The following is a 21,344-nucleotide window of genomic DNA, read 5'->3' on the forward strand; positions in this document are numbered from 1 at the left end:
AGGCCCAATGTTTTCTTTGATATGAGGATGCTGACTCATAATGGTGATGGGGGCTGGGGATGGGGCGGGAACATGGGAGGAATGGAGGAACTTAAGATAGGGCAAAGGGGAGGGAGGGGAAGGAAGTGGACAAGGGGGTAGGAATGATGGTGGAATGAGTTAGACATCATTACTGTAAGTACATGTATGAAGATACAAATGATGTGAAAATACTTTGTGTACAATCAGTGACTTGAAAAATTGTGCTCTATATGTGTAACATGAAATGAATTGCATTATGCCATAGTGTATAACAAATTAGAATAAATAAATAATTCAATTTTTAAAAGTGTCACCCAATCTCCACTCACTTCTGTTTTCCAAGCAGGCCATCCATCGTCACTCCCTGTTCTCAGGGCTACAATTCACAAGTGCTGTCAGACATAGCTGCTGTTTAGGGGCACATTCTTTTAAGTTTATAGTGGAGTCCTTTGTGGGCCCTATTCCCTAAATAAGGTTTAAAATTACCATCAGCAGATGATAATTTCCAGTAGTATTCACTACATACTAGTAAGTAAATCATTTACTTTGCTTAAGTTAACTACTGCTTTGGAATCCATTAAAGAGAGCTTCCAAACACATTATGTTTCTTAAAAGTAGCAGCATAGTTTAGAACCATTAAGATTTAGGAGCAATTGAATGCAAAAATAAGGAGGCTGGCTATGATCTTTCTTAAAGGTAATAATGAAAAATAGGTAAATGGCTTTTGAAAATAAGAGCTATAAAAGGGGAGGAGGATAGAGCTAATGATACAGATGTCCTTTCAGTCTTATAATCACAAACTGCACATAAAAACTTACTTGCCAATATTTTCAGGCAGAGACTGTAATGAGATGTCATTTACAGAAAGACATGTTAAATTCTGTAATTCAGGAAAGCTTTCTGGTAACCTATAACAATAAAAACAACAAAAAAGATGTTAATTAAAAAGAACAGCAATATGTAATAAGCATAAACGTGATGGTGACTTCTCTGTGCTAACTGAAACAACCTCTTCAAAATTACATTGTAGGTGACATGTATACCTTGACTTTACACACACACACACACACACACACACACACATGACACTTTCAAAGAAAAAAACAAATGTTTCATCTACCTAATTGAAGTATAGGGGCATGACAGAATACTTATTGATAGAGTAATGCAGAAATAAAGAGAACAGATAGGCAGGTTCTAAGAATAAAGGGGGAACTATTGTGGGACTATTGAATACTCTATAAAAAAACAAAACAACTGACAAATTGCCACAGCAGCTGAAAGTGCCTAAGAGTGAAAACACTTTATTGATTAGCAGAAAATAAAGAGAAAATTTCATCCGCCCACAAGATTACAACAAAACACAAGACAGCTGCTCAAAAATGTTTCTTCCTGTAGCTTATAATACCCAGAGCAAAGGATTACTTAGAATTGATCAGCTGACAGCCAATTGCTACTTTCTTAACTTTTTTCTTTTAATTCAAAATGTCACTCACTTGAGATAATTATGTGTTTCACTATGTTCTTCTACACAAAAGCAGTTTTTTTGTATGTCCTTAAACTCTGCAGAATAGTAAGGCTTCAAAATAAAATCATTATTTAAAATTTACAAAGAAATTTTACTTTCAGTATTCCTATGGTTACCAGTATGCATGCAGGGATAAATAAAAAAGAAAAAATATCACTAAAGGCAAAAAGATCTCACTGCATCTGAAATAAAACACAATGCATACACACAAATCTGTTAGTATAGACAATAGAACCACAAATCTGTTACTTTTTCAGCAGGGAGAAATTTCTGACTTTAATGGTAGTCTCTAAACTGGAATCTTTTATTTTTCTTCTTCTAGATTCTTTTTTGGAAGGTGAGAATAAAATATGTTACAGTTTGACATTTAACATAGGTTAAGGCCTGACTTCAAAATCAAATTCAGGCCCTTAGAATTAAGGTATTAACTAGAATGTATATAATCATTGAATTATGTTTTTAGAAGAGTTAGCTTATTACCTATAATTTCAAAAAAATCAACACATCTGGTTTGCCTAAGTTTTTAACCAGACAGTACATATCATTTTTTTTAAAAAATTCTAAAACTAGATGAAATGTCCTTAAACATAAGCAAATGTTCTAAATGTCTGATTTGCATTTTTTTACTGGCTGTTAACATTCAGAGCCAAGCTAGTATAAGGTGAGGAAGAAGCAGAGACTTAAGTCCAGGGAAGCTGAAGTCTGAGCTTCCCACTCAATAGCTGCACCAACTGAAAGGCCAGCCAACTATCTGAGCCTTCGTTGTTTCTTTAGTCATAATATAAGTGGGCAGAGTCAGTAACCAACAAAGGTCCCTTCAACTCACAGCATACCTTCCAAATGGAAATGGATTGCTTTAAGAAATCCACCAAATAGGAGCCCAGGATAAAATATAAGTAAAACCTCATGCAATCTTGGTGTGTTCCAGTGGAGAGTTTTGAGAATGGTGAAGTCAAATGTCAGCCAGCATTAGAGAAGAAAAGCTGAAAAAAGGACTAAGCAACTGAGTGGTTTAAAAAAGCTGAACAGCGCGGGCTGGGGTCATGGCTCAGTGGTCAAGCGCTTGCCTAGCATGTGTGAAGGCACTGAGTTCGATTCTCAGCACTACATATACAAAATAAATAAATAAAGGTCCACTAGCAACTAAAAAAAAAAAAAAAGCTGAATAGCAGCACAAAGAAAATTTGCCCACTTGCCTAACCTGGTTCAGTTCAACAAGCATTTATTGAGCACTTACTCCATTCCGGGAACTACAGTTGGGCTGGAAATACAGTAATAAGTTATAGAGAGAAAATAAGTAACTTCCTCAATTCAATTGGGAAGTCGTGGTCAAAGGGATAACTTAAGTGTAAATTTCAAGTGTTATGAAAAATGTACACAAGAGCGTTCTATAAAAGCTCAGAGGAGGGGGCCATGGAGAGTAAGCAGGAAAGGCTTCCTGAAGATGTGCAATGCTCAGGCTGCTTTGTAGGGAGGTGAAAGGGTTGGTTCAGTGAAGGAGAGACAGTTCATTTCACAGGTGTGAAATGAAGTACCTGGGGCTAGGGGTATGGTTCAGTGGTAGCGCACTGATCTAGACAGTTTGATCTTCAGCACAAAAAGAAAGAATATGAAAAAAAAATGAACTAAGTAGAAGCACTTTATTAAAGCAGAGAGTGATGTCTGACACAGGAAACAGAGGACAATAGGGTGGAGAGACAGGCTAAGCTAAAGTGCAGACAAGGAGAGGCTTGCATAGCACATCTAGAAGTGACTTATTTGACAGGGACATTGTTATGGCTTGGATGTGAGGTATATCCCAAAAGCTTATGTGTGAGTCAATAGAAGAGGGTTGGAGAAGAAATAATTGGGTTATGAGAGCCTTAACCCAATCAGTGAATTAACCCCCTGATGGGGATTAACTGAGTGGTAACTGAAAGTGGGTAGGGCGTGGCTGGAGGAGGTGGGTCATGCCTTTGGGGTACATATTTTGTAGCTAGTGAGTGGAGTCTCTGTGCTTCCTGATCATCAAGTGAGCAACTTCCCTCTGCCACACTCTCCTGCCCTGGTGTTCTGCCTCACCTTGAGCCCCAAGGAATAAAGCTTACTGTCTATGGACCGAGGCCTCTGAAACCATGAGCCCCCAGATAAACGTTTCCTCCTCTAAAATTGTTCCGGTTGAGTCTTTTAGTCAAAGCAATGAAAAAGCTAACTAAAACAGGGAGTTTCAGGTGGTTTTTAGAAGAGAGGCAAACTGAGGGAAGATGGCGAGGAAAGAGGGTAAGACCTGAGGACAGTGATGAGTTAGAGCACTGTCAGGCTACAGCTTCCTGGATCACTGTTTTCCAGTTATAAATGGTAAAGGCAACCCTGTCACTGAAATTCAAAAAAGGAAAACCAGAAATATTTTAAAAACACATTTACTTCTTGAAAATAAGGATATGGCCAAAACAAAAGTAAACAGGGTATTTATTTCTCCAGTACTCTAGACTCAAGATGTCCCAAGCAATTCTAAAATAAGTAAGGTGAATTCCAAATTCTACTTCAATCTCAAGGAAGAATACCACACTGCTAAGGCTGCTTACAGAGCTTTGAAAAATTCTAGAGATGGACCCACCTGGCCCTGACCGAACTCTAGAATAAAATCCCAAGGGATGTCTATCGCCACATGGCCACCAACTCAGTTGCCATGGCAACAAAGACACCTGGAGGCCAGCAGTCAGGGACTCATGACTTATGTCAAGAGGCAGAAAGAGAGGATCTCAGCAATGCCTCCTCAGTCCTGCTGTGAAATACCAGAAGGGCAGAGCTGGAGTAAGTGGCAAAACAGCAACAGGTGGCTTTGTTTGGTGGGATAAACCCAAAGAAATCCCCACAGCTATTGCTAAAGTAAGGAAATCACAGTTTTGAGGGGGTTTTATTTTTTAAAGGCGAGTTACAGGAAAATTGAGATTACAAATGTTTCATTACTGGAGGGGGAAATACAGATCTAATAAGACTTTTCCTTGGTTAACGATGGAATAAACTCTTGGAGAGGTTGGATTTCAGTCTTATCCAATATATCAGGCGGGATCAATGGGGGATACATGAACTCTAACATTTCTTCATATTTCTTCAGAAATTCTCTCCTCACTCCTATTTCATACACTCCTATGTTCTTCCCCTTTATCTCTACAACATCTTTTCAGTGTTTGTATAGACAGTATGCTTTTCATTGTGCACTATGTATAACTAAATATTTAGGTAACTCACCCATCCTTAATAAAGACAAGAATGCATATGGCACCTCCAAAATAGGTAACCTCACAGTGTCCTCCACCTGGCTTTCAAAAACGATATCCTTAATACTACAGATAGAAGAGTAAGCAGAAAGGTTACCTAGTCAGTGGGTTTCCGCTGAAGTCGGCTATCTGCAGTGCTTTACAGAATGAGATGCTTTCTGGAATCTCAGGAATATCTGTAGGAGTAAAGAAAATTTACCAGCATTGTTAATATTTTCATATTTTTCAAGATAGACCACTGTCAAAGGGAATACCCAGGGGCTGGAAGTACGTCTCAGTGGTAGAGAACTTGCCTAGCATGTATAAGACCCTGGGTTCCATCTCCAAAACTGGGGTGGAGTGGGGTGGGCAGAATATCTAGAAATTGCTACCTTAATTCAAACATGGCATAGATTTATAAAGGAGTTTTGAACACTTATTCTTGCTTTCCTAATAGAAATACATTATTAATGGAAGGACATTAAAGAAAAATTATTAAAAAGAACCACCATCCGATTACCACCAAGTCCCACCTTATCACAAGTCACTGACAGCATTCGGTCCTAATTCCCATTAGAATTTTTTTCTTATGTTTTCACATGGTTTTATGAGTACAAAGTTTGCCAAAGTAGTACATTTTTAAATTAGGGATTTTTTTCTGATACAAACATAAGAACTTTAAAAATAAAGTATAAAGAAGAAAATTTAAAACAACAACACTCTTATCACCCCAAGATAATATTTTACTCTAAAATACTTTCAGTCCACACACACGCGCGCGCGCGCATGTATGTAAACAGGCTGTATTTCAAAATACTAGGTTCATTACATTTTTTAAATTTACATTATTTTTACAAACTTTTTTCCTTGATCATTTTTCAAATAGTCTTCCATTCCTAATGGCAGAAAAACACATTGCATATATTTTCAGACTTCATTTAATCAATCCCCCATTGTTGGACATTTAGGTTGTTTCCAAGTTCCTGATGTTATAATTATATTTATGCCAATTCCTGATTATTTCCTTAGGCTAAGTTCCCAGAAGTAGAATTACTGTGTCCAAGGCATTAACATCTCTTCAGCACTTGATAAATATTGTTAAGTTGCTTTAGAGGGGAGACAGTCTGTACCTATTTATACCTTCATTAGCCTGTCCAAGATGCCCAATTCAACATCTCTCTTTTTGTTGGTTAAATAGTCCAGCAACACTGTATTTTATATTCCTTTTATTACTAATGAGGCTGAATATTGTTGTCTTTATTGGCCACTAAATATTGTGATTTTTAAATGACCAAAAAATGTTATTTTGAATTCCTTGTTCTCTTGGTACAAACCCTAAGATTATAGCTTTTAGGGCTTTAAAAGTTTAGTTCATAGCATTTAATTTCAAGAATACATTTACTTTGGACATATCAACATGGAGAAGGGCGAAAATAGAAATGGTTCCCCTGGTCCCATGCTGTTTCTTCCACCAGTTTGACAAATGCAGACTGAGCCAAAACACACTTAATATTTCTAAATTGGGGGTTGGAGAGGAAAAGGGAGAAATGGATGTCTTGCTCCAACAATCTTGGAGTAATCAAATGCCACATGAGAGTTTTTATTTCAAATTTAAAAGCCTAAAACATTTGAATGTGTGATGATGTTTTTCTCACAGTATTATCAGCCTTACATGGTTATGTAAGAGTGGGAAACACCCATTAAGATCCTAATTTCATAAACATGATAGGTAGATAGATAGGTTAACAGACAATGTTGTCCACAGCTGGGTCTGGAATGAAATTTTAAAACTCAAAGCATTTGTGGGCCCTGAGATAACAAACATAGCAGCAGCCTCTTGATAAACATTACCTTATTTATTCCCTTCAAAAATATGTTATTTTAACTTCCATTGCCCATAATAGGCACTAAGGTTCAAAGAGATTAAGTGATTCGCTGGTCGCTACCTATTTCACTGAGAGCTGGCCACAGATGCTGAAGTCCAGCACTGCCACATTTAACAAAGAACAGAAACCCTAAATGCAGGACAGGGTTAGCACTGCTGTTAAGGCAAGAGAGGCAGCCACACGCTTGCCTAGGTCTGAAAAGCACTGGCCAACCTGGACACTCCATAAGGTCTCTCTGCCTAAATAAAATACCTTGGGTTCCAGAGAATAGTCTATATGAGGCTGAGAAAAGAGGTGCCCTACAAGTGCTGAGGCAGAATGTCCAGCCACACTTCAAGACACAAATTCTACAGTGGCTGTTACCTTATCAAGGAAAAACAGCATCAGCTAAGGGATGTCAGTTATGTAGATGTCTGTTACTCAGAGCATCAAAAGCATGAACCTTGTGTATAATATATCAAAATGCACTCTACTGTCATGTGTAACTAATTAGAGCAAATTAGAAAAATAAATAAAACATGGTCACAGGAAAACAACGAAAGCATGAACCTGAAAAGATGAGCCAACCAAGGGCTATGTGAATAGCGACTCCAAGAAACTCTGGGCAGGGCTGGTTTGGAATCCAAGAATCAAAGGATAATGGCAATGGTGGCCAGAGAACACAGCTGGACCAAATCCAGTCAGAGGTGACCCAGAGGTCTGGAATGCAGGAAGGTATTCCCTCTCTAGGCTAAAATGTACATACACCATAGTAAAGAGCAAATAGAACCAAATGTCATTTCTGATGTGCTCTGAACCAGTGACAGCAGAGGAGAAGCCCAGACACAAACTTAGGGTTGTGGTAACAATAAAGAAGGCCAAGCAAACTGAAGAAGAGTAGCATCGTTAACAGAGAGATGTCAAGGGTTTTTGCTGATTTTTTTTTTTTTTTTTGAGAGAGAGAGAGAGAGAGAGAGAGAGAGAGGGGTTTTAGTATTTATTTATTTATTTTTTTTTTAGTTTGTGGCAGACACAACATCTTTATTTGTACGTGGTGCTGAGGACTGAACCCAGGGCCACATGCATGCCAGGTGAGCGTGCTACCACTTGAGCCACATCCCCAGCCCCTTTGCTGATTTTTAAAAAATTATTCAACAAAAATTTTTTATTAAACCCTGAATAGGCATCTACTCACATATAAGTAATAGAAATATTTATTATATATTTAGTATTATTATGTATTTACTAAAGTAATAATACTTAGTATTATTAATGAGAAATTAATTATTAATTTTCATCTAATCATTAAGGTATATAACACAACTTCTACTTGCTAACACTCAGCTCAAGCTTCTATGAAGACAAAAAAGAAAAATGTTTTAAATCATAGTTTATTAATTCATAACTGACCTTATTCCACATAAACCCAAGAATAAAATCATAAAATTTATTATTTACAAAATATCTCAGGTTGATTGTAAAATTAATGTTTTCCTTACAAATTTCCTAAGTTAACCTTTTTAATTTGGACCCACTTTAAGCTGTCATTAATTCTGATTAGAATTGTTTTCAATTGGGCTGGGAATGTAATCCAGTGGTAGAGTCTTGCTTAGCCTGTGAGAGGCCCGGGATTCCATCCCCAGCACCCCAGCACCATAAATAGAAGAATTGTTGTCATTTAATACTAAAAGGTGAAAGGAAGCTCAGTAGAGTAGAGGAGGGAGAAAAGGGGAAGGGGGAGAAGGGATTGAAATTAAATTTTAATTTAATTATATTAAATTAAATTATATATATATATATAATTTTGTCAAAATGAACCCAAATACTATGTATAATTATAATGCTCTAATAAAAAAGGAACTATAAAATAAATTAATTAGTTTCTACAAATATTTAGAAAGTGATTAGAATTTCACTAAAACATTTTCTTTAGTTTTTAAAGAGGAAGAAACAAGGTCAAATAATACTAAAACCACAAATTGTTTTATTAGAATTTAGGCAGCATTTCTTAATTGAAAAGGCAATTAACAAGTGAAAAATGTTAATGAAATCTTTGAAATTATTATCTATAAAAATAAACCATCCTATTCTTTTACTATCATTTAATATATGTCTTATGCATATATTTAAAAATTGCACTTTTATTTGCTTTCAATCTTCAGAAGTACTTTATGTAATAAAAAGGCATAACTACCATTATTTTTTAAAAAAAGAATCACTGTCGATTAATAAGATTTAGTTGTATGAAGGGTTCCCCACCATCTGTAGTTTGCCAACATAACTGCTAATTACAGCCGGCATACAAGACGTTTACAATTAGTCCTAAGTTCTGTTGGTGCAAAAGGTCTCCTTCAACACCACCAGGCTGACAACAATCCCAGTACCATTTGCCAGAGGACTTGTGAAACAGAATATAGTGTTCACAACAGATACTGTCACTTAAGAAGTGATTGAAAATGGCATTCCCTGCTCTTCCCAGAGGTCGTATTCTTTTCTCAGTGTTCATTTTTAACACAGCAAGCGGAGATTCTACCCCATCCCACCCCAAAAGCAGTGAACACCTAATCTTACTTTATATGCTTAAGAAACCAAGGGATTCCCATATTTATAGGATTTTCAAGATGGACCACAACCTTTTCTGAAAATCTATCACTATCTAAGGGAAACTTCTTGTGTTGGAGCCTGGTGACTGAACAACATCTCAGCTTCCCCCATATATGAGAGACTTTTAGCAAGCACCCTGGGTATTTCCTTTCATGGAGAATGTGGACAGCCAGCCTAGTTGTCTATCATATTATAATAAATTCTTATGAATAAATTATTTTTTTAAAGAGAGAGAGAGAATTTTAATATTTTATTTTTTAGTTATCGGCAGACACAACATCTTTGTTTGTATGTGGTGCTCAGGATCAAACCCGGGTCGCACGCATGCCAGGCAAGCGTGCTACCGCTTGAGCTACATCCCCAGCCCCATGAATAAATTATTCACAGGAATTTCTTCTTATTCTATATAAATAGTCCCTTTTCTTCTTGGTTCAAGAACTACCTGACATCAGTAATTTATAATGCCAGGTTCTTTCCATTGAGAATAGCATGAATTGCAAAGAGAAACATAAGACTTAAAATATTTTTGAAGCCATTCTCTTAAGATTATATAATTCATATTCATGGCACTTGTAAATAGAAAGTTAAAAGAGACTAAAACTGCTTAAAGATGGAAAATTATTATCTCTGTCAATTAACTGTCTTTGCATAATCACAATAACATTTTAAATCTCAGGACACATCATACCGAAAGTTAGTAAGTTAAAATTTTCTTAAAAGTAAAGCAAGAGCTAAGCAAGTAGCCAGCTACATTTACTGCATCAGGACTACCATACACACAGTAAGGTGGCAAACATCATACCCAGTACAAGGTGCTAACAGGGACAGGGTCTTACAGAAAGAAAAGCAAGTCAGTTTCATTCTCCTGGTTCTAGCCTCACTGCACTTGGGGGTGCTCTTTACTAAGCACTGTGATCATAAACCAGCAGCAACAGCACCTGACTGCACACTTACTGGTACCAGTTACAGTTCTAAACACTGCTTAAATCTTCACAACGACTCCAAAGAAGATGTGTCTTCATCTCCACTGTTAAGGAAGAAAGTAAGGCACCAAAAGGGTAAGCACATTCCCCAAGTGAACGTGGCAAGCAAGTGGGAGAGCCAGGATTAACCTGAGGCATCTTGCTCCGGAGCCCGTGAGCCTCATCATGACATTATCTTGTCTCTAGAAAGACCAAGTGAAGGTCAGGGGGTGGACACCACTTGTGAGTGCACAGGATGGTGCCTCCTGGGACCTCAGCAGCTCAGCCCAAGAGACCAGCAGGAAGCACATCTTCCAAGCTGTCTTAGGGTAGATATAAATGTTCTCTTTACCAAAATCTTTTGATTTAACAAGCCAAATTAAAATTTATTTTCAAGATACATAATAAAAATACCAAAGTGATAAAGAAGAAACTTTAACATGAAAATTTTACCCTTACTTAATTCTTTGGGATTGTTAATCTTTATGACTTCTTGTCATGACATACTCTTAAAATTAAGCATAGTATTTGATTAAGTACAAAATACTAAAATGTTTCATGATCATTTCTTACTTACTGTACTTACAAAAAAGCAATATTGTACCTTAAAGTTTCAATTAAATCTTCCACAAATGCCCTCAAATAAAAAGATTAGGCCTCTCATAGTGCCCAATACTTCTTATTTGAACATCTGCTTAACAGTTATTATCTATAAAAATTTATTCAATAACCCACCCACTGGATATATCATCTTCTAGGTCAGGGACAAGACCTCTTTTGTCCTCTACTGTATTCCTACCTTTACCAGAGTATGGGCTCATGGCAGGTGCTTAATGATACTACTGACTAACTCCCAGATCTGGAACAGACAGCAGATTTCCTGGCAGCATCCTCATTTGATAAAGATAATCTCAACCACTCTGGGTCTCTGCCTCCTCGTGAAAGAGATTTTGGAATCTCTGTCTCATCTACCTCACAGGTCTACTGAGTGGTAAAATGAGATCATGTATATGATAGCTTGGTAAAGTCCACAAATGTAAAGGATGAAAGAAGGGAAAAAAGGTAATCCCCACGGAATGGCCCAGGTTGGTTTAAAACGTGGGTCATTTTTTATATCAACCAGTGGGGCCTAAGGCATACATTTTCTTATCCTCCTCTTACTCTGGGCACATACTCAGACCAGAGGGGAAAAATATCAAGAAGTCTGCCCATGTAGTAAGAGCTGAGTCTTTAAGGGTTTTGTTATAAGTATTCAATCTTAGATTAGAAAAGAGCAGGGGGTGGTGGCACAAGCCTGTAATCCCAGCCAACTGTGAGGCTGAGGCAAGAGGATTGTGAGCCTCAGCAACTTATCAAGGCCCTTAGCAAGCCCCTGTCAAGAATTTAAAGACAATACCTCAATGCCACATCAATAATGTTAAACAAAAGCAGAGACATACAAAAAAAAATATGAGATAAACAGATGATAGTACCATCACAAATACAGCTACTTCACAAACTGCCTCTTAAAGAGGTCCTCTGGACCTGGCAGAGGCAACCCTGACAGGCATCAGCAACTCCCAAGTCAGCACATGGATACCAGAGGCTGCTAACTTCCCCATCAATATTCTGTAAGTCACCTCAAGGCTCAGTCAAGAGTTTAATTACATTTACATTTTTGGTCTACAAAGAGAAAATATATTAAATGTGAGCTTCAGGTAAACTCAGCTTTCAATCAACTATTAACACTGGTACCAAGCACCTTCTATATTCAACAATACTAAAATGCTATGAATGGTGCAAAGTAAAACACAACATTATATAACTTGATCCTTTTTCCATACAACACTGTCCCTTCTTATGAGAGGAATTAATTAAGTAGATCAATTTTCTTGCTTGTGCACTGATTTCTCAAAATTCTAGAGCAACTTCTAGTGAGGAAGTGTGCACTATCGCCACTATAGCTCCTCATGGTCAATGCTGAGCTAATGTGCATGCTTCAGCCAGCCATCAGGGGATCAAGGGTGCACACGCTGACCTTCTTTCAGCCATATAGACACTTCTTTTTTTGTTTTTTTAGGACAATATCTCTATTTTAGATACAACTTAGAAATTGCTAACCAACTTCCTATTATTGCTTAGAGAAGGCTCCAGTGAAATTAGTCACTTGACAACTGTTGTCACTGCCATCTTAGATACAAGTGACAAGTCCTAAACATTGGTCAAACAGCAGGGGACAGACCCAGATCAGGTAAAGTGACACCTATGAATCCAAAAAGAGGAACCATTTTCCTCCAAGCCCACCTGACTATGTTACTGCAAAGCAGGACAGCTGCCATTTTTGAGGCCCTGTGAAGTACCAGGCATTGTGACTGACATTTTACATACATCATCTCTAATTCTTACAACAAATTCTGAGACAGACAGTAGCAGTCTCACTGACAGATGGAGAAGGCGGTTCAGAACATTAAATAAATTGTCCAAGGTTACCCAGCTGATACGTAAAAGAGCAGGACTTCGGAATTTCCATTCCTCTCCTGGGAAAGACTGACAAGTATCAGTTGAGATCTGCAAAGTCAGATTCAATCAGCCCCAGACATGCTGTTGGGGTTAGAGATGCCAGAGGAATGCACACAGAGACAGGGTAAGGAAGGAGAAACAAGAGATGCTGTCTGGCAGTCAGCTTATCCAGAGATGGGGGTGGATGAGCAGTATGAGGTAAGAGGAGCAAGAGGGCAGAGTGACCTGGCTGTTGCAGACAAGGAAGGGACACAGGCTTCCCTGGAAACTCAGCAGGCAGAGGGGAAGAGAACTGCAGGAGCAGCCACAGAAGTCAAGAGAGCAAAGAGTGTGGACCAACATAGCGATGTGACAGGTGTGAAGGATGTGGGCTGGGCTGTTAGGAATCTGGTCTTTGAGAGGATGTAAGCAGAGAGGTTTGAGGGGAAGCTAGACCTCAAAGGGTGAGGATAAAGAGGAGGAGACATATGAGTGTAAAACAGTAGCTGCCAGATTCTAGTCTGAGACACGATTTTCATAGTTGACATATGAGAATAGGGAGACTGTGATAAGCTTTTCTAATCACAAAGCCAAATCAATCAATCAATCTATCTATCTATCTATCTATCTATCTATCTATCTATCTATCTATTTATTAGGACTTTCATTTAACTGGGTATTATAACCTGACTGGCAGGTTGAAATCTGTCTTTTACTAAATGATGGTGATAGTTTTGCTGTTGTTGCCATCCTGTTGGATCCCATTAAAGGGTTTAAGACAAAATCATCATCATCATCATCATCATCATCATAATGTGGGCAGTTTGGCATTCTTTGTACTTAACCTCCTTCCAAAACCAAAGAGTCTGCCATCCTGTTGGATCCCATTAAAGAAATTACACTGCCCAGATTGGCTGGCACCAATCTCAAAGAGGCTGGAGCCAGATTTGTGATCAATTGTGTGACAATTTTATAGAACTGTCTTCATTTCAGTTTAGGCTAATAGCATAAACTCTAGAGGTGACTTTGTCTAGTTAAGACAGAGTAATTTGATGACTGCCATCAGTTACAGTCCAGCAGTGCTTCCCCCAGCTGGATACTGAGAAGCCATTAGTGTAGACAGACACACACACCTGTAGATGGTGTGAGAAGTAAGAGAATATTATGCAGATTGTCTCTTGTCTGCAATGCTTGGGATCCAAAGTATTTACATTTTAGGAATTTTTCAGAGTTTGAAGTACTTGGCATATACGTAATGAGACACTTTGGGGAGGGGACCCAAGTCAAAACCCTAAATGCATTTATGAATGAATTTCACCTTATACATGAAGTAGGTAATTTTATACAATATTCTTTTTATTTGATTGACACTCATCACATAAGATCAGGTATGGAATTTTCCATTGTGCAGTCCTGTCATAATTTTAGATCTTGGAGCATTTGGGATTTTCAATTTTCTAGTGAGGGATGCTCAACCTGCCTACAGAAATTTCGTCAGTGTCATTATGAAGAGAAGTGGTAGGAGCTTTTGATGAGGATAAGCACCATTCTTTTGGACATAACATTACACTCCCTAAAGCCTGGCCCATTAGTACATAGTCTCCAGACACATTTCCTTATAGAATCTAAGACTGTTCAGAAGTTTTTCAAATTCTGAGGCCTTTCCAACAAATCATATGATTCTTATACAAGTTCACCTGTCCCAAGTCTATCTAAACTTAGAGAATTCAAAAACTCTGTGAGTTCTATATTCAGCATCGCTCAACTCCCAAGCCTTTGTGCACTGAGCCACTGGCCAGCATGGGGCTAGGAGTCGGTGACAGAGATTCTGTTTTCTTTCCCTTCTTTGGATTTCATTTGCATGTCTGCTTCCTGTTCCTCACTCCACATCAAATAGCCATGTGAAGGAAAGAGGTCTGGGAGATGAACAGACCCTTTACTCATGCCCTGGTGGCAATTCCTGTCTGTTTTGTTCTAACATGACTGGCTCCGCCCCAGTCATGCTTCCCATCAAGTGCTTCATTTACAGAAGTGCCCTAAAGCCCTTCTGCCTCTATCACCAGCCACCCTTGCAGAAAACAGAAAGCTGTTCACTTGCCTCCAACTGCATTACATGGCCAGTGCCTAGGGAAGGGGAACCCAGGAGGGGGAGACTGGATCTAATCTTGCATCTTCCTATTCTCTTGTGGTCTGGAGGGACATATTTCCCAGTTTCATTACCTTCTGCTTAAGAGTGCAGGTGACTGAATTTACATAAATCATATTTATATTTCTGTATGACACAGGAATAAAATATAATTTATTTCTATATATTTAAAACCACTGTTCTCTTAAATCTCCAAGCTTGAGAACCTGGGGTAAAGTATACCTTCAATAATAAGCCAGGCAATTAGGAGAAGAGAGAAGGGTTATAGCTTGGAAAGTATCCAAGGTTATAGCTTGGAAGGTATCCCCAACATCCTGTGCAGGCTATAGAATCAGGATCACTCTGCATGGTTTGGGCTGGTGACGAAAAGACCACATGGACACGGAAGTACTTTTTCACAAAGCTGGGGTTACAGATGACTCTACAACCTCAAGGGTCCTCTTCCATGCTGGAAGGCAAGAGAACCCCTCTATTTATTAGGAAAAAGGCATTCGATAGAATATTCTACCCAAATAAGGCAGGGGACAATGTTTCAAAAAGGGGTTGCCCAATCCCACTGGGTAACACTCAAGTCCAGAGCTGAAGCACTTCCTTGACAAGCGAAGGTAAAGTCTACTTGCTTTACACAGCACATGCTATGCGATGCCAGTGCAACCCCCCTTTACTCAAGGCTGAGAGTGGGTGCTTGGCTTATGGGCATGGCAGCCCCCCGAAGGGAAAGAGCAGCAAAGTCAAGGGAAAGTTCATTTTAATGTGTTTGGGTTTGATCCATTTATTTCAAATTTCTGAGCAGTCCGCAGAGCAGCAGACAGAAGTCCTTCTCAGAAGGAGACAAGGAGGGCAGCCACACAACATGAGAACAGAACCTGGGCATGAAGACTTCAGACCTCGTCTATGTGGAAGAGACAGAAAGGAAGCCTGGGAGCAGAACGCCACGGTGCAAGGAAACCCCCTAACTCAAGAGAAAGCTCATGGATGAGATCCACAGACCCAGGAGAGGGAAATGACCAAATCCCCTGATCTTTAGGAAATGAGTTGCCACAGTATGAAACCCTTCAGGGCACAGATGCACACTGAGTCTGCTTGGCAAGGCCACATGGTAGGAGAGAAGAAGGAAGGGAGGGAGGGAGAGAGAGAGCAAGGGAGGGCTACCCTGGCACAAACCCACAGGATTCTATTATATATAAAAAGCATGAATCAAGACCTGGCCACAGACAGAATTCATAAGTACAAGGAATAAAACAATGAGCAGTGAACAGAACAAGCATGTAAAAAGAGATGCTGACAGGCTGTAGTAAAATACTGAATGTTGTGACTTCGGATACATTCAGTACATCATATTGCTTCATTTAGATTTATTTACTACTGGGATAAAACAAGGTCCTTGTGTGCCAAACAGGCTGGCTGATTATGACAGTCTGAAGGCTGTGCTGAGGGCTGCCTGACTCAATCCTGCTTAAAAATATCTGGGATTGTCAAACAAGACTAAATATGAATGCATGATCCAACTCCGTGTTTGCTGCCACAGCTGTTCTTCTGGGTGTGCAGGGTGAAAAAAAAATGTTAAAAGGAGAACTTTTTCAAATGAATCCCATTTATTCGAAGCACTACAGACTTACCCAGGAGGCAGCTGGCCCTACAAAGGTGTAATTCTAACCAGCAATTCCAGTGCACATGAAGACTGACTGGTAATGGGCTCTGCATGGTACAGGAGGGAGTACAAGACAAAGAAGGAATGCTTTGTGAAATTTTATTTTATACAAGTCTTGGTGCTTGTACTGGCAAAAAAAAAAAAAAAAAAAAAAATCCCAACCCAGAAGGTTTTCACTTCATTCCAGCCACAATTACCAAAATAACTTTTACATCTTAGCCTCTCCTTTTATGCTGGCTTCAACACAAATGTGTTTGAAACACAAGATGCTGATACCACCCCACTGAAACACACTGTTAACCCAAGGGTGAAAAAGAATTCAGAATATTAAATGTTAGGCATCGTATGTAATAATGTGAAGACAAAATAACAATAATAATAATAATTTGGCATTCTTTGTGCTTAACCTCCTTCCAAAACCAAGAAAAAATATATATGATTCTGATTAATAGCTACTTGCTCTTGAACAAAATAGCAACCAAAAAATCAAAAACAAATGTTGCATTCATCAGACACTTCATTTTTCACTCAAAATTATAGCTTATTTTAATTATTCTCATTTAATATGGACAAAATTTAAAACTTATGGTATTTCTGTATCAAAATTCTTTAGGAAATGAGTCTCCCAAATGATGAAGACTTTGATGAAGAAAGTCCAACTTCCCCAAGCCTTCCCCATCGTCCTCAGACTGTAAGAATCTCTTCCTTGTCTGAGTTCCCCCAGGAACCCCTCTGGCCCAGCCTATGCCCTTGGCATGAATCCTATGGTGCCAGTTTCTGTGTTACTTTTTAAAGTATTCCTTATCTCTGCCACTGGGATAAACATCCCACTAATTCTGTTTGCCTCTTACATCTCTACACCATGCCCTAGGTCCATTAACTGAGAGACTCCACTATGGGCTGAATGAGTTGTTCAGACCTAAATATATTCTCTGGGTAACAGAGAGAAAGTGAGAGGGCACAAGACTAGGAATAAACAGCTCTCCAGAAGGACAGGGCCAGAAAAACTAGACAGTTTGCATCCTCAACAGTTTTGGTTGGGCATGATGGCACAGGGCCATAATCCCAGCAATTTGGGAGACTGGAGTTTGAGGCCAGCCTTACCAACTTAGCGGGAACTTGTTTCAAATTAAAAAATTTAAAAGGGCTGACTGAGTGCAGTGGTAAAGTGTCCCTAGGTTCAATCTCCAGTACTTCATGATGGGGGGAGAGTAGGCAATCTCACCAGTTTTTTCCAAAGCACATCCCCAACCCATATCTAATACAACTGCTGAGTATCCCAGAGGTTGGGGACTCTCAAACTTCAGAACACAAAAAAGAAATCACCTGGCACCATGGAGAAAGGTGTGATCTAGCAGATCTAGGGCCTTGGTAAGAATCTGCATTTTAACCCAGCACTTCAGGAGGTACAGATAAAGGGAGTCATACGCCAACCTCTGGAAAATATTGGGACATTTAACTTTAGTGGTTTTCAGACATAGCATCTCATAATCCACCAACACCTGCGAGTTCAAAAAGGCAATTGGGGAGGGATTTGTGCATTGTTAAAAACAAACAAACAAAAAACCTACTTCAGGTGAGTCTTAATATGCAGCCCTGGCCATTTTAGTGTGGTATCTGTACTTAAGTCCACTATTTACTCCTATAAAGCTATTTCTGCTCTTATGCTGATACAGATCCCACTTTTTTTTTTGCGGGGGGGAGTGGTGAAGGGGGTACTGAGGATTGAACTCGGGGGCACTCGACCAAAATAGGGCACAGCCCTATTTTGTATTTTATTTAGAATTTTTTCACTTTTTATTTACAAACAGGGTCTCACTGAGTTGTTCAACACCTCGTTTTTGCTGAGACTGGCTTTGAAGTCATGATCCTCCTGCCTCAGCCTCCAGAACCACTGGGATTACAGGTGTGCACCACCGCGCCCAGCCAGATCCCACTTTTAAAAGCTGTGCTAAAGGATTGATTAGACAGTCTCAAATGGGAAATAAAACAGCAGCCCAGTAAGGGAAAGCTGTTTTGTTGCTTAGTTAAGGGTGGGAGAAGAAGGTCGGGGAAGAGGATGGGAAGGGGGCAGGTTTGCAACAAATTTAACTTCATTTTCCTCATTTTTAAATACAAATCATTTTTTAAATTCCTCTACCTGTAATACAAGTGCACTTTTTCAAAAGTAACCCTTAAAAAACAGAGATTAAGGCAAAAAGAGTACAAAATACATTCTGAAAAGAACTCAAAAGCATGTTTAGTTACGCAAAGGAATACAGTAGATAAAGAGCTTAAAAGCTTAAAAATTCTAAGTTGTCAACTGACAAATGGAAAGGTGAGATATTTATAATGCATGTAAATTTCTTAAAAAGAAACATATCAAAAGTTATACAGTGAAATTGGTGTTATCCCTTCACAGTATTCATCGAATGAGGCATGCACATATATTCTTCTGGCACTGTCATTGGTTAAATGTTTCAGAGTGCCTTTTTAGGATTACAATAAGTAGTTCTCAAAAATCAATGCTATGAGAAAATTTTGCAGAATTTGATGAATTATAGAAAATTCAAGACTGGGAATCATAATAAAATACATAATATGTTTCAGCTGAATCTCACCTGGAAGATGATGTACTGTGATACAACAGCTCAATTTCCATGTCCTAAAGCAATCCTCCCAAGTACCCCATCTGAATTTAAGGTGAAAATGGAAAGAGAGAGTGAAATATTTGCTTTGTGTGTGTTGGAGGGGTGGTGGTGGGGTCAGGATTCAGGTCATTATAATAGATATATGAATTTCAAACTGGGCAAAAATTTTCTGTATGAGTTGAATCCACAATATTTTAAACTTCATGTTGACACTCAAAATGTTTAGATTTTGGAGCATTTAGATTTCAGAGTTTTGGACTAGGGATGATCGACATGTAGTTAGTTCAGCGTTTATTACACAACTTAGATGAAGAAAGGTCTGGTTAAGTTCTTCCACAAATGGCTCCCTGCTCAAATTTAAAGTTGTGTAAATTCTCATGGATTTAAAATGCAGACTTCTGGAATTCTGCTCTGGAAATTCCGATTGCATAGTCCTTGGGTGAGCTGGAAGTATGCAGTTTTAATAAGGCCTCGATGTAGGTGGTCCCATAGCCCATCTGGAGAAAAACTGCTCCAAGTAAAGGAAGATGAACCATAATCCAAAGTTTAAATTTCTAAATTTGCTCCCATTATTCCAGAAAACCCCTTTCTCTGTGGTCTGATGGTTGTTAAGGCCTTCTGATTTGCTGACCTTGAAATATTTTGCTCCATCTTCCCTTTCAAAGTGACAAATGTGGTTTTGCCAAAATGGTTTCAGAATCTCTGGGAGTGGACTGCATCTTGTCCCCTCTTGGCCAGGATTCTTCCTTCTGCTATACTGTGACAGCACTCACCCTGATGTGCAAGACGCACAGTGAAAATTTCTAGACTCTACAAATTAATGTGGAAGTCCTGATGTACTTTTTCTTAAGAACCGAAAATGCATGGTAATTATCACACTTCCTAATTTTATGAAAGTGCAAAGCCTGTCATCTTTAATCTATGCTCTGCTAGTCATATACCAGATTCTGAATATATTAACTTTATTTACATAATCAAAAAATTCTGTACTCTCGGCTGCATAAAGTGGCTACACACCCTATACCCTGGTACTCAGTTCCACCTATATGGTAACTGTTCCTTCAAAGTGAATACTAAGTAAAGCAATGCTCTCCACTCCTACCCAGTTTCTCTCTAAAATTACAACAGAAGGGATGGCAACGATGGTCCCAAGGGCAAGGCCTAAGAGATCATCCCTTCACTCATTTGTTCACTAATCCAGTTATTTAAGCAACAAGATTCATGTTAGGCCATGTGGTAGCAGGTAGGGAGGCAAAGGTGAATAAGAGAGGCATAGTCTTTGCCCACTATGGTTTCATAACACAGTTGGGTAGAGGGTTGTCATAAAAATAAGCCTAATATAGAGGGACACCCCACAATGGCAACCTTAGCCACTGTGAGAAGAGTCTGAACTTGGAAAAGGCAAGTGGTTGACCTTGCCTTCACTCAACTGCACTGGCTTTTTATAATGACCATACAATGCTTCTCTAATTCTAAAAACTCTCAAAGTGAAATAAACTTGAAAACACCATGTGATAAATGCAATTATTAAAGAGTCTTTGAAGGAAGAGGCATTATCTGCCTGTGGTCCTCAACACTGAACATGGAATAACGGGCCTAAAATGACCAGAGTCTACCCATCCTAACCATGTCCAATGACAAGACTCCAAAAAGAGATTACTGGTGACTCTCACCTCATTCTTTGCCTACAGGTCTGCCTCACTGTGGGAGCAGCCATGCCTGGATGGCTCCCTCCCATGCCAGACACTGATCAAACATGTTCATGTTATGAGCAGAATGTCAGGAAATCCCTCCATCAATTATATCATCATTAGCTGTCCAAGACACACACCACCATCATAATCACCCACGTCTCTTAGAACTGGCAGATCCAGCAGGAAACAGTGACTGTTGTTGTTTCCTCCAGGAAATGGTGATTGCTGATGCTTTTCAAACCTTCCTCTGATTTCCCAAAATGTCAAGGTAAAAGCATTAAACAAGCAGCAATGTGCACCAGGAATGACTTCTGACATTGCTTTTGCTGTCACATTAATAACCTCTCAAATGCCTAATCCAATGGAAAATTCTCAGTGCTCACGGATGGACCATTCTACCCCATTTTATACTGCAGCTCCTCTGGATGAGGCTCTTGCAATTCTGTCCCTTCCCAGCTTCCTTCTCTCCTTTTTTCCCCCCTTTGTGTGTGTGGTGGTGGGGGTTGTTTTGTTTTGCATTGGGAAT

At 39.0% G+C, this 21,344-nt stretch overlaps 1 protein-coding gene across 1 annotated transcript in view; it reads right to left on the bottom strand.

Annotated features, from left to right (window-relative positions):
* Lrrc1 (leucine rich repeat containing 1) overlaps positions 1–21,344 on the bottom strand; it is a 123,101-nt gene that overhangs the window by 42,489 nt on the left and 59,268 nt on the right. Inside the window, exons 3-4 of the mRNA XM_027938289.2 lie at positions 4,907–4,985; positions 840–929 (exon numbers count right to left, since the gene is read on the bottom strand). Of these exons, the coding sequence (XP_027794090.1) occupies positions 840–929; positions 4,907–4,985 (169 nt within the window). The remainder of the gene's footprint in view (positions 1–839; positions 930–4,906; positions 4,986–21,344) is intronic.

This window comes from Marmota flaviventris, chromosome 6 (genome assembly GCF_047511675.1).
Source record: "Marmota flaviventris isolate mMarFla1 chromosome 6, mMarFla1.hap1, whole genome shotgun sequence".
In the NCBI taxonomy this organism is placed as follows: Eukaryota; Metazoa; Chordata; class Mammalia; order Rodentia; family Sciuridae; genus Marmota; species Marmota flaviventris.